The 13,804-nt window shown below is 34.8% G+C and overlaps 1 protein-coding gene across 5 annotated transcripts; it reads right to left on the reverse strand.

Moving 5' to 3' along the window:
- Positions 1–5,674: 5,674 nt before the first annotated feature.
- Positions 5,675–8,371, reverse strand: LOC18435372 (protein RICE SALT SENSITIVE 3). 5 transcript variants are annotated; one of them, XM_088853889.1, is made up of 7 exons: positions 8,128–8,371; positions 7,880–7,933; positions 7,617–7,793; positions 7,394–7,502; positions 7,174–7,212; positions 6,895–6,951; positions 5,675–6,295 (listed from the first exon to the last, which is right to left on the reverse strand). In XM_088853889.1, the coding sequence occupies exons 1-7, from the start codon at positions 8,271–8,273 to the stop codon at positions 6,242–6,244; spliced, it is 636 nt and encodes a 211-aa protein (XP_088710015.1). In that variant the 5' UTR covers positions 8,274–8,371; the 3' UTR covers positions 5,675–6,241. The 5 variants fall into 5 exon arrangements, with proteins under 5 accessions (XP_088710015.1, XP_020523517.1, XP_020523518.1 ...); XM_020667858.2 differs by having other exon boundaries at positions 5,675–6,731; XM_020667859.2 differs by having other exon boundaries at positions 7,174–7,215.
- Positions 8,372–13,804: the final 5,433 nt, after the last annotated feature.

Genomic DNA, 13,804 nt, shown 5'->3' on the forward strand with positions numbered 1-13,804 from the left:
GTTATATCCATCTTTGTCCATATGGCCACTAGGGTATTGTTTTTGTCCCTTTGATTTCTAAGCATCTAATGTGCACTGCAGGAGGTGAATTCACAATATTATGTTCCTCTACCTTGAATTGGTGTATGACACAGTGTCTTGAAGCATATAGTTCTCACAATATAAGCTTCAAATTTGGTTTGAAAGCTGGTTGACCAATCCCTAACATGGTTCGATAGAATTTGAAGTTCAAAGCATGAACAATCTTTTAATCTTTATTGGAACTTTAAATATGTCATCTTTGCTTTGCCAAGGGACCAAATGGTTTTAAGAGTTTTGATTTTGAAAACATTTGATAACGAAGGTAAATATGGAAGGTGGCCCAGAAGTAACCCAAAAAAGGATGTGACTCATATGAATAAGGCATCAACAAATTTGTAGTTTTTCTTATGCTATCCTGCTAAGTTATAAAGGCTATTGTTTTTAATATTGTTGATTTGGGTTGAGAATCGTTGATCTGGATCATGATTTGACTGGTAAATGGCTGATTCTCTTTTAGAGAACAAAAAATTTGCCCTATTCCATTCGAATTACTCGGTTATGTCAGAGAACATGGCGATTATGTCCTGGAATTGGACAAATGGGCTAAAGAAAATAAAGAGAAATTTATCAAAATACCCATAAGAAATAAAATATTAAAATTCTACTCATCTACAACTATTCTAACTCATGATCATGTGTATTTCCATAGGTCTTACGGCTAGTCAATTGATTTTATTTCATTTTTTCTTTTGCCTTTTGTGGAAAAACAACCCATGGGCGATTTTTGCTTGTTCCCCTCCCATTTTCAAGTAATTTGGCTCAAATTTTTGGGGTTGCGTTTCCTTTTGAATCCTGCCTCAGATTTGTATAAAAGATTTGTGGATCAAAGCTCCAAAGCAAAGTAATTAGAGGTACAAATTTCGGTATTTGTCTTTTTTTTCTTTATTGATTTTAATAATCATCTCTTGTATGATTTCTCCCTTGTTTCCCGCCTAATGTCAGCAGAATTTGTTTCAGATCTTTTGTTCTCATCCCTCTTATCATACCTGCCTCTCTATCTTTTGAAAATCCATCCTTCTTAAATATCTGAGATTTTGATTTTAAAATCAAGACTTCCTAAAATTTAAATTTGAAACTGAAATTCTTTAAAGACTTTAAAGTCCGAGGAATTTGAAATATGAATAATTCCCCTTGATTTTAATCTCAAACTTTAAAACATCTAGGTTTTCAAACTTTTTAATATCTTATGCAGACATCTTCATATTTGAATCTTTTGATGTCACAAACAAGTGTATAAGAACAAGCCTTGGGACAGGTATTCTGCCTTAGCTCGAAGGGAGTTACTCGGTCGAGTTTGAGTGGACTTGTCCGAATCCTAAAGTGGAGCTAAAAGCCTAAAAAAGTTTTGAAAAAAATCAGAAAAATATCAAATAAGCACAATTTTTTTGGGAATGGGATTGGAGCATCGGTAGTTAGGGGCGCTGGTGCACTAATCTAACGTCCTACGGTCCATTCACACTTTTAGCATATCAAAAAAAATAAGGGATTTTTTTTTTGTTTTGTTTTGATAAAGACCGTGAATTTTTTTCATAAAAAACAAAATTATTTGCATTAGCGAAATTCACGTCTTACTTCGAAATTAATATTGTAATGTTGTGAAAATTTTAAGGAAATTTGTCAAAATACGCATAAGAGATGAAATATTTAACATTTTGCCCAATTGCAACTGTTCTAAGTCATGACCATGCATATTTCTATAGGTATTTTGAAATTGGATCAAAAGACATGAATAAAATATTAAATTGTTTTTCTCATAGGTAATTTGATAATTTTCCATTTTAAATATTCCATTTCTTAATGATTAACTTACTTATAAGCAACCTTCAATTAAAATGCACCACAATGTGGCGAGGTAACGCCCCAAATTTCACTAAAAAATATTTTGTAGAAAAAAAATAAAGAGAAATTTATCAAAATACCTATGAAAGGCTAACTATTAACATCCTACTCATTTTTCATTTATGACTATTCCAATTCATGATCATGTATGTTTCTATAGGTATACTGAAAGCAAATCAAAAGACAAAGATAAGGTGTTAAATTGCTTATCTGTTATGAGTAATTTAATAAATTTTTCAAAAATAAAAACTTAATATTTGACGTGAGAAAAACAATATCGCCTGTCCATTAAAATCGGACAGCTGCAAAGAGGGGTTACATATGCTTTACATGCATGTTGTAAAATATACATACATGGGAATACTTGCAAAAGCATAATGCAGGACTAGCAAAACAAATGAAGGCCTCCTACCAAGTAAAATTGTCTGTGAAGGTCGTTTTGTTAGTGGATTGATAATTTGCCCAATGAGTTTTTGTCTCATGAAAGAGTTTTCCACAAATATGTGTCTCATGCTTTATTTTTGTGGTTTGCTCGTTGCGCTGCCCTAGAATATAAATTGAAGCTTTTGTTCCTAACAATAACGCATTCATTTTTCTAGATGGGGAAGGTAAAGTAGAGCTTCTTCTTAGATATATAGTGTACCTGGAAATTGATGGAAATTTTTGTTTTGATGTGTGTGTGTGTTTTTATCTTCTCTTTGGGTGGAATTTTTTTGAGACCGGTACAATGCAGTAGTTATTCATATGGCAACAGAATTTTCATAACTCAAACCCTAGAGTTGCACAAGGAGTACATATGGTTATACATGTTTCAAGTAGAGCTTGTAACGGGCTGGGCCTGGAACAGGCCAGTGTTAGCCTCATCCTGGACCGGGCCAAAGGGGCACTAGCCCAAGCCCAACCCTAGCTCATTCTGGATTGGGCCGGGCCAGCCATGGTTTTTGATTACAGCCATGGTCTGGTCCTGGGCCTAGTCCTAGGTCCTTATTTTGTTGACCATGCGGATGTACTGAGCAACCTTTCTCGGACCTGACGCTCAGGCCATATTTTACTGACGACGCAGCTGGGCTGCGCCAACTAGCCCATTGTTTACCTAGTTCCATGACATCCATTTGGAATTGGTAAACTCTAAAACCAAACACGAATTTTAGTATTGTTATCAAATGGGGCAAATCAAATTTGGGAAGAATTATTTATGCAACATGGACCATGCTTTTTAGGCATGGCTCCTAATATTATTTAAATCACACGACTAACTCAAATATTATTTATTTTTTGCTGTCATTATTAAATAAGGGAATAGCTTTATTGTTGATGAAAATACCCCATGTATAAACCCACGATTCTCTTTTTACAAAATTGAGATAGCTTATCTCACTTAAAATTTTGAGGTCGTTGGGATATTTTTTTTTCTAAAAAATATGAGATGGTTTCTCTCTTTAAAAAATTTGAGATAGTTTATCTGTCTCAAAATTTTGAGATAGTATCTCCCTCTAAAAAGTTTAGAAATTCTTTCTTTCTCTCTAAAGACCTGAAATTTGAGATAATTTTTCTCTCTAAAAATTTTGAGTTATTTGTCTCCCTAAAATTTCAAATTTTAAAGTTTTTAGAGAGAGAATCATAGGTTATACATAGGGGTATTTTCACTTAAAACAAAACTATTTTCTTCATTGGGGGTGGTTGCAAAAATAAATACTAATTTTGTTAATTATATGATTTAAAAAGCAGAAAAATTTATAGATTACTCCAACACTGTTATTCTTGTAACCACCCTCTAAGTAGAAAAAATGATTTTTTATTTTTTTGTACTAAATACCTCAATTTTAACCCACATTGCTCTCCCAAAATGTGATGCCCAACATATGCTGGCCGGGCAAATGTGCTAGAGCGGTTTGTGATCTTCAAAATGTGCCAATTCAGCACATTTGTTGAACCTGCTTTTGACAAAATTTGTTGGTCTGGCTTTGGTACTAAAACTGTGCCGGTTCGGCACAAAAAAAAATGCCAAACTAGTTTATATTAAAATTGTATCGGTCCGGCGCAAATGTGTTGAACTGACTTTTGTATTCAAGTTTTGCCAGTTTGGCAGCTTAGAGAAACAGAATAAAAGTGTGATAAGAAAAAAAACACATGGGGATCAAATGGGATAATTTTGGTCCAAAAAAATTAATTTTTTATTAAAAAATGGGTACAAGAATAAACAATGTTCAGATTGATAATATGTATAAAAGGTTTTTTTTAGGTGCTTACGGGGGATAGTGAGGAACACTGGAATGCTTTGAAATTAGAGTCCACGGGTATATATAATTTTACTTGAAAACTTTGTAGGCATAAAGAGGCACAAGATAAACAAGATGCCTGCCATCTCTCCAAAGTTATTGCCATTTAGATTTTTTGCAAATGCTCATGTGGGTTCTTTATAATTTATATGAATCAAATCTCATTGTATCGGGGATAGTGATTTTAGGCTTATCCTTGCTCACTTGCTGTAGAGAGAGAGAGAAATCTAACTGAAATGGAGATAGTGATTTTAAACTTATCCTTGTTCATTTGCTGTATAGAGAGAAAGAGAATGATTGATGAGATCCAGTGCGACTATGACCCTATAAGATAATACAACTTATGTACAAGAGGTAGACCGGTGAAAGTTTCTTCAGCATATGAGTTTCTTCCTTAAAAAATATGGAAAAGTATATAACGAGAGGTGGCTACAATTAATCTTGACCATTGTGAAGTTGAGTGGCTGCATTTATTTTATTGACGAAGCTCAAAGTTCAAAGTAAATTTTTTCGAACTTTATGACACACTCAAGCTATTAGATTTTACATTGGATGGTTGTAAGTAATTGTGACCTCCCTGTATCAAAGGTAAATAGTCTCATTGTATACAATCTCAAAAATTATTGAGCTTTGAGTTTTATCCACTTAAAAATATCAACATGATAAAGTGAAAAGTTTATATAGAGCCGATGTTCTAAACAATCAAATTAGAGCCCAGCTCAAAAATTTCACTAGATCATCTCAACATCAAGATGCATAGACATGAGAAAAAAAAAAATTTCAAGTTAGTGCATCTTATAATGCATATTTGGACCGTCAATTTTCAAGATCTTCAAGTTTTTATAGATCTGCTCTATATACACTATTTTTAAAGCTTTAAATTTATATTTAGAGGTGAAAATATATTTTAAGGCTATCACAAAGATTTCCCATATTGAAACCATATTTCTCAATACTATTTGAAGGTGCGCTCTACTTTGATTGTTTAGAGCCTTAAACAATCAAATTAAGGCAAACCCCCAAAGTTTATCATAAGATGCAATTTTGGTGTCAAAAAATCTTTTGATGGCCTAACAATCTTATTTTATATTTAATTATAAATTTTTAAACTTCAAAATTGATTCAAATCAAGTAGATCTATAAGTACATAAAAATCATGAAAATGGAAGGTCCAAATAATATATTGTAAGATATACTATTTTTATGATTTAAAATCTTTTTTTTTTTCATATTCATATTTCACGATGTCGAGATGATCAATTAGAGGGTTTTCCAACATCAAAATAGCCTTTTATGATAGATTTTTAATGTGCACTTTATTTCTACATTTACGTTTTTTTTATTTTTTTACTATGTTTTTTTTTTTTAATTTAGTAAGATTGGTAAGCTCAGAAATAGTGGATAACTGGCTCAACCCACCCATCCTGATTCTTTAAATACAGAAGGGAGACGGATCATATCACTGAGAAATAGAATGATGAAACTCAAAGAGGCGCATCAATATCAGATACTACTTTATCTACAACAACCAGAGGCTTGAAGCCCAAGTTCAGTGAACCCTCCTTTCCGATTCGTATCTCTTCTTCTCATGAAAGCTACGTCTGCAGGAAAGTTGAAAAATAAGCACCAAAGTGCAACACTGTCGCTCCAACCTTAGGAAACCAGACTGGACGCTGTCTCCCCATACCCCAACTCTCTCTCTCTATCTCTCTCTCTAACGTACATTACACACAAAAGAATCTCAGTCTCTCTCTCTAAGTCTGAGCTATTGCATATAGTACGCACCCCAATATCCCTCTCTCCAGGATACTGTACACATCAGAAGACTCTCTCTCTCTAGCCCAATCTCTTTCTCTCTCTAGAGTATGGGCACAGAATACATAATACATAACGCATACGTCAGCCCATTAATAGGCTGCTGGCACAGTCCTCTGTGATGTCTCCTTCTCCTGCTAGGTCAAAATCCATACCCCCAAACTGATTGCTACAATTATCATCACTCTCTATCTTCTCCTTGAGTTTCCCACCAGGTCCATTGCATTCTAGACTGAGGCCCATGCTTCTCCACTCCTTTTGATCCTCCTCTTCTTCTTGCTCTTTTAATCCATAATCAAGTGGGTAATAAGTTAGTGTGGATGATGAGATTGAATTATTAAGGTTAGGAATATGACTAAGATTAGGGTTAGGAATATGATTAAGGCTAGGGTTAGGGTTAGGGTTAGGGTTGGGCATTTGGATTGATGGAAGCTTAGAGAGAAGAGATTCTAGGCTGGTCATTGAGGGTGCAATTAAGGTGGTTTGAGGAGAGAGAAAGTTAGGAGAGAAGGTTTGTTTTGGTGGGTTTGTGTTTGGTTGAGGAGAGAGAAGGGGGTAGAAGGCGGGACGGTTTTGCAGGTGAGATTGGCACGTGTGGGGGTGGGTTGTGTTGGTTTGGAGGTTGGTTGAAGGGTGAGGGAGTAAGACACCTGGTATACTGTGAAGATATGAGAACTTCTTCTTCAATATAGCTATGTAGTTCAGGTCCTCCATCACCTAAGAGAGAGAGAGAGGGTCATTAAGTAGTTCTAGAGAGAGAGGGAGAGAGGGGATCATGTAGTTTTAGAGAGAGGGAGAGAGATGATCATGAAGTAGTTTTTGAGAATTGAGAATATGAAGTGGTTTGTAAATGGGGTGGCAAAAAATTAGGAGAGTGTACCTTGAGAAGGGATCCTAGTTGAATTACTCCTTCCTTGACAGCAATTAGGGCAATTGTCTACACGCCAAGAAAATTGTGAAAGAGAAAGAAGTTAGTAGTGATATAAGAAATGCATGAGAGGGAAAAGAGTTATAAGTTCCTAGTGAGACAAGAAATGTATGGGAGCAAAGAGTTAAGTTTGAGTGAGACAAGAAATGTATGAGAGAGAAAAGTGTTAGAGAGAGAGTCATCAAATTTTTAGGGAAATGAGAAAAGTTATAGGACATGAAATGTTCAAACCTGAATTCCGGATTGGAATTGGGCTTCCCATATTCTAGGCTGCTGTAGTTAAGGAAAGAGGGAAAGAGAGTGATTAGATGGATATTACTTTTTTTAATTCTTGATTAGATGGATATTATAGCTTAAATATAGACAAATTTAGCATCAAATCAGGCTTTTTTTATCTATGAAAAGCTGGAAAAAGGGTATCTAATGAGTGATTAATCAGTCAATCACTTACTGGATCAACAAAAGTTTGCCATGGTGATATGGAGGCGGTTTCCTGGTCTTGGGGCTGCTCACGAAATATCCATTTATGGCTGTTGTCTGCTGCCACTTTTCCTATCAAACTTCACAGAGAACACACATTGCTCTTGAGAGAGAGAGAGAGAGAGAGAGAGAGAGAGAGAGAGAGAGAGAGAGAGAGAGAGAATGCAGTGCTAAAAGGGATAAAAGAATAGCACCCCTCTCCATAGTTGTAGACTTCATGAGACATTTTGAAGAAATTCTGAGGCTCCATGTAAGTGGAAGTGTGAGAATTTGGGAAGAGAGATGTAGAGACAGCATTCGTCGGCCAATTTTCTCTCCTCTCTCTTGGAGAAGCCATGAAATTGCAGAACCCATCTTCCCACACCAAAATCCTAGTTCCAATGTAAACAAAAACTTCATCAATTTTACACTTACAGCCTCAAAATCACTAAATGTAGTCAAAATACATTTCAATTACCAGTTCCTTCTATTTCCCCTAGTTCTATCAAGCATTGCACCTTGAGAATCCCACCTGAAAGTGATAGAAAGAACATTTTAGAGAGAGAGAGAGGAGAGAGAAGACACCCCACAAGCTGATTTTGAGCTTGAAATAACAAGAAATCCAAATTTTAAGCTTTACTAATGAAATCCTAATAGGGTCTCTCTTTAATTTGATCATTGAAAGAAAAAGTTCTGCCAAAATTTGATCCAATGTGTGTGTCTCACTTTGGTGGAGGGTAGTTTCTTGGAAGGATCCTCCAAAACACAGCATAAAGCCAATGGCTGTTGTCTAAAGAGCAAAGGCTTCTTAGTGTTTGCTGCAAAAGATAAGAAACCTCTAAGCTAAAGGCCTGGCTGCCCTGGTCCTCCATTACTTTGTAAGCTTTTTCTCTCAGTGTGAAGCTTTCTCTCTCATGGTGGAGCAGGCATTTTGCAGAAAGAGGAGAAATGCCTTTTGTTTTAGTACTGTGACGGTGCATGATTGGCCTGAGGCATTATTTATTGAGTGGGTTTTTCATTTTTTTTCTTTTTATTTCTTTTGTTTGGGTGTGATCCTGAGCTGTACTGTTTCTCAACCTCACGTTCTTGCTTCTCTCCCGATTCCCGAAGTTTGTAGCCTAGTATTGTTTCCGGACCTCCTATCATTGAAGGCGTGCATTAGGTGGTCCTGCGGTCCACCGCTAGCACATGGTAGCGCACCCAAAAAGGGGTGGGGAAAGTTGCCTTTGCAGCACCTAGAAATGATGCCCTAAACCTTTTGATCATACATCTGTGTGGCACCAGTATGAGATTCCTAAACCTCCCATCAATTGTGGAAAAGGTTTTGGTGCATTCGTGTTTAAGTGCAAGTCTGATCATAGAGATGGTTTTATGGTGAAAAAAGTTTATATCAACTTTTATTTTTTTTAAAAGGTCTACCTTGAAAATTTATAGGAAAATATTGTTCTAGTGTTGGAAAATCTTTAGATTGATCATTTTGATTTCGGTTTATATAGGGTATTACGAAAAAACAAAAAAGATTTTTGGTCTTAAAAATAGTGCATCTTATGACACATTTTCTCGACTGTCTATTTTCAAGTTTTTTAAGTGTTTATAAATCTACTTAATTTACACCATTTTTAAACCTTCATATTCATAATTAAGGCTTGGAATACATTTTCAAGTCATCCTAGGGATTTTCGCGCACCGCAACCATATCTTCTGGTAGAACTTGATCGTTTAAGATGGATGCCTTAGGTAAACCTCGCCCATTTATGATATAAGATTTTAAAGCTGATAATGTAAACCATATCAAATCTTAAAAGAATATGGAATTTACGACCTAAAAATAGATTACCTTGGAAGCATTAAAATAAATGGTAAAAAAAAAGTTTTTATTAATCCATTTTCATGTTAAAAGTTATTTTTCTTTTAGATTTATGAGCTTCTTAGTTGAAATTATTCGAGCTGTTGAATGCAAAATAGGATACGCGCGCAAAGGATACCGTATATGATAAGTGGGCTAACATACCAAATCCCTATCAATTAATCATGCATCAACGAGAACGCAATCAAATGGAGTAAATGAACATTTGGCTACATGAGGGTGTATACTACGCTCCCTAAGGTGCATATTGTATACTATCCCCTCAGCACAAGGTGCATATTGTATATTATCCCCTCGGCACACGGCCTTAGGAGATTTTTTTTTAAAAGTTTTGGAAACCATCTAATAAATAGTAGATAATTATTTTTAAGAACAAAAAAATTTGGATTTTGGGTTTTTTACCACTTAAACCTCACTCTCCTGGAATTAGATGGTCCATATTGAGGTAGTATTTTTTTATGGGTGTGGTTTATACAAGGTTGAAACCTTAAACAATCCAATTAAAGCGCACCTCCAAATTTTATCATAGCAGGTAGTTTTGGTGTAAAACATTATTCTTAGGATTATCTGTAAATCTATTTTCATTTCTAATTATAAAATTTTAAACTTCAGAAATAGCTAAAATTAAGTAGATCTATAAAAATATAAAAATATTGAAAATAGACGGTCTAGATAATGTGCTGTAAGATGCACTATTTCTGGAACTCAAAATCCTTTTTTTTCTACATATTCATACATCTCAATATCAAGATGATCAATTAGACAGTTTTTCAACATTAAAGCAATCTTTTTCGATGGATTTTGAGATGCATCTTTAATTCTAAATTTTAAGTTTGCAACCTTACATAAACTTTTTACTTTTTTTTATAGCACATAGAGTGTGTGGATTTTTATTTTTAAATTTTTTTAATTTTTTAAGATTAATACATAGACTGAAGAGGTTATCTCCCCTAAATCTGGGGTCCTAAAGGTATTCCTAGATTGAGTTCTACCCAAGAGAGCAAGTGGACAGTAGATTCCCGCAGGAACACGAAGTCTTTGGGTTGCGTCACAACCCTTGGTAGTTGGAACACATTTTAACTTTGGAAAAACTTTTCGTAAGTGATGTGAATATGTGGTCTCCTCGTGAAAATATACATTTTGAATATTAATTTTTTTTATATATATATTCAAGAATATGGTGGGCAAGACAATTTAACTTGTTAACTTTTAGATCCAAAATCCATCATTAAAGTGAATTTTGGAAGAAGGGCGCACTTCAATATAGTGCCTTGCGGATGTATCCAAAATGGCATCCTTTGGTTTTTTTTATTTTTTTACAGTAACAAACGTAATTTTTTTAACAGTAACAAACGTAATTTTTTTAACAGGTAACCCAAAGTCCCCAAGATATTTGTCGGGATATGGGCAGAGAGAAATAAAAAAATAGACAAATATTTGACATAGGGATTGTATATAATAAGACTATTTATCTTTGATACAAGGAGGTTACAATTACTTACAACCATGCCATATGAAATTTGATTGTTTGGGTCTGTCACAAAGTTTGAAAAAATTTTAGCCATCTAATTTCATACCCAATAGTCAAGATCAATTGTGATCACCACCTTGTAGCAAAGATAAATGCTCATTATATACTTTTCCTTAGACATAATACAAGAGCTTTTTTAAGAAAGTATTTTCCCCCTAGTGATAAAATTAGGGTACATAACTATTTTCTAGGCAAATTTATCATCAAGGTACAATGATACAGAGGATCGAACATTTTTTTTTGCCAACTCAAATGCATGAAAAAAGCAAAATTTAGAGTGTCAGAGTTGCCTTTATTGAAAGAAGGACTCATGTGATTTAACTGGAGTATATATATATATATATATATATATATATATATATATATATATATAGATGAAAACTCTTCCCAACGCCTATAGGTAAAAATGAACAGTGATTCTCTTATCCTCATCACCGTTCAAAGTTCATCGTACTGTCACGATTGTCCGATAGTGTTTCAGTTTTTTTTTTATTTTTTTATAAATTAGAATGATATGAAATTTAGAGTGTCACGGTCACGATTGTCCGGTAGTATTATATATATATATATATATATTCTTTTTCAATTTTTTTTCTTTTTCTTCTCGGCTTAGATCACTTACAAGTCATCATTTTACAATAAAAAAACTTCAAATAAAAAAAGAAAAATAATACAACTAGGATCTCAAGAACTTGAAGCTATTCAAAACCTTTCTTTCAAGAACAAAAAAAAGACACAACTTATGCAAAGACATAATATATAAATATGGAACAAATAAAAGAGGGTGCCGAATATTACATCAATCGGGCTTCTTATACCCCATACCGAGTCACCACCTTTCGATGGCTCGGGATCTAATGGTCAACTTTCAATCTTAACCGTAACAAACAAGTTTAGGACAAGCCATACCAATAAAACATGAACCCATTTGACCGCAAAAACTCAAACCTTAAGTGAACTCCCTTTGATAACCTAGTTTGAGAGATAACAACTCTCCAAATCCTTAACCCTTAGCGTCTTTCACAATGTGGGAGAGAGAGATCCAAGAGATGGAGAGAGTGGGCCATGCCCTTTAGGCTTTCTTAAGGGAGAGAGAAAGTTTCAAAGACGAGAGAGAGACTTTCTAAAGTGGGGCGTGCCCCGTAGTTGGATGAAGAGCGAGAAAAAGAGAATCTCAATAGATGGGGCGTACATCCTTTTTTTATGGGAGAGACAAGAGAGAGATTTTAGGTGTGAGAGATATGGTGTAGAGAATATTGGGCAGGATCCATCCATTTTATAGTGCTTCAAGTGGTTTTAGAGTTTCTTCGGGTTTTCATGGCTTGCCTATTTATGTGAGGTTGAATATGTACCATTGTTCTTGGGTGACTTGTGGGGTGAGAGATATTAGCTGTCCATTCCATAGATAGGCTATCAATATCATATGGAATGTGTTAGAACCACTATTCCCCACTTTCTAAACCATTTTCCCATCAATTAATTCAAATAAAAAATTAATATATGATAATATTATCGTTTCTTATTTTATGCATAAACCTTCTCATACATACCAAAATTTCTTTCAAAATTTCCTCAAAGGCTTAAGCTTTCTAAAGCGTTACTTTCTTTTCCCTCAAGCCTTAGAGCTTGAGCACTACAAAATAGAAACTCCTTAGGGTGCAGCATGCCACCCTAGGTGGCACATAATGTGCCCCACTCAAATTGTCATGGTGAGCCCATAAACCTATTTGGCCTCCCATGTAATATTTAAAATAATAGTATTTTAAAAAATTTATAAAATCATATTTGAATATTTAAATCAATTTAAAATCAATATCTCTATTTTTACAAATCCAAATTTGATAATAAAATATCCAAAAATTTAGAAAAATTCAAATAAATGTGCATTGGGGCACTCCATAAATATTTGAATATTTAAATCAATATTATATACTTTGATGTGAAAATGATCCATATAGTCTAAGAACAAATGTGCACTGGGGCACTCCACCTTCAGCTGTAGACCACAGATCACACATGTTTTCTCAAACCGACCCAGTGTTGCCCATGAACCCACAATCCATGTAGGGGATCATAAGTGGGTCGCCAAAGTCTAGCCAATGGGCAATGGGTCGTAGTCTCAGCCTATGGATTTGAGGTTCTCCCTAGAGACGAAACCAATATCACCTAGACCTGATGCAATCCATTGCTCGATGGTGCACAAGAGTTATGTCTCGCACATGTATACACGCTTCACCCTGAAAGGTGGTTTGTGTTTCCAAAAATGGCATCAATGTGCATGTTGTGTGATGGTATGCGGATGAGGCTTTGGCCACGTCTCTAAAGGCCTCCATCACACATAAGAGTCACATAGTCATTCGGCTCACTCTTCTTGGCATACTCCGACCCAATCAAGAGATAACACATCTAACCCTTATCGGTTTGTTTTTTAATGCCCAGGTAATATGGGTTTTTTCCAACCAGAATAACTTAGCACGTTAAATACAGTCTGGTTTCAATAAACATCGTTTGCTTAGTATGGTCCACACGAGACCACACTCCCACTGAGTTCATGTTCCAATGTATAATTCATTTATAAGCACCGATAAGGCTTTTAATGGCCACACACCCAACATTTAATTTAGAGAGAAAAAATTCGCAAAAAAAAGAGAGATGATAGTCATAAAAAATCATAGATATGAAAGATTGATTCGAATCCAATATATATAGAGAGAAAATCAATGTGACCGTTTATTACACATGAAAGTTGAATATTTGAATTTAGGAGCACTTGTTTTCAGTCTTAGCTTTCATGGAGCTTTAAGGAGGGAAAACTCCTAAAATTGATGAAAAAGAATTACGAGATCTTGTCTCCCTCTCAATAGGATGCAACGTTAGAAAATATGACCCCTTATATCATCTTTGAGGAACTTTGTGAACAATTAGGGTGGGAGTCCCAATTCTAAGTGGAGATCAATTTCCACGGTTTAAGCTTTTTGTTTTTTTTTGGCGGAATGAACAATTTT

The sequence above is a fragment of the Amborella trichopoda genome, chromosome 12 (assembly GCF_054954075.1).
Source record: "Amborella trichopoda isolate Santa Cruz 75 chromosome 12, AtrichopodaSantaCruz75HAP2 v2.0, whole genome shotgun sequence".
Taxonomy (NCBI): Eukaryota; Viridiplantae; Streptophyta; class Magnoliopsida; order Amborellales; family Amborellaceae; genus Amborella; species Amborella trichopoda.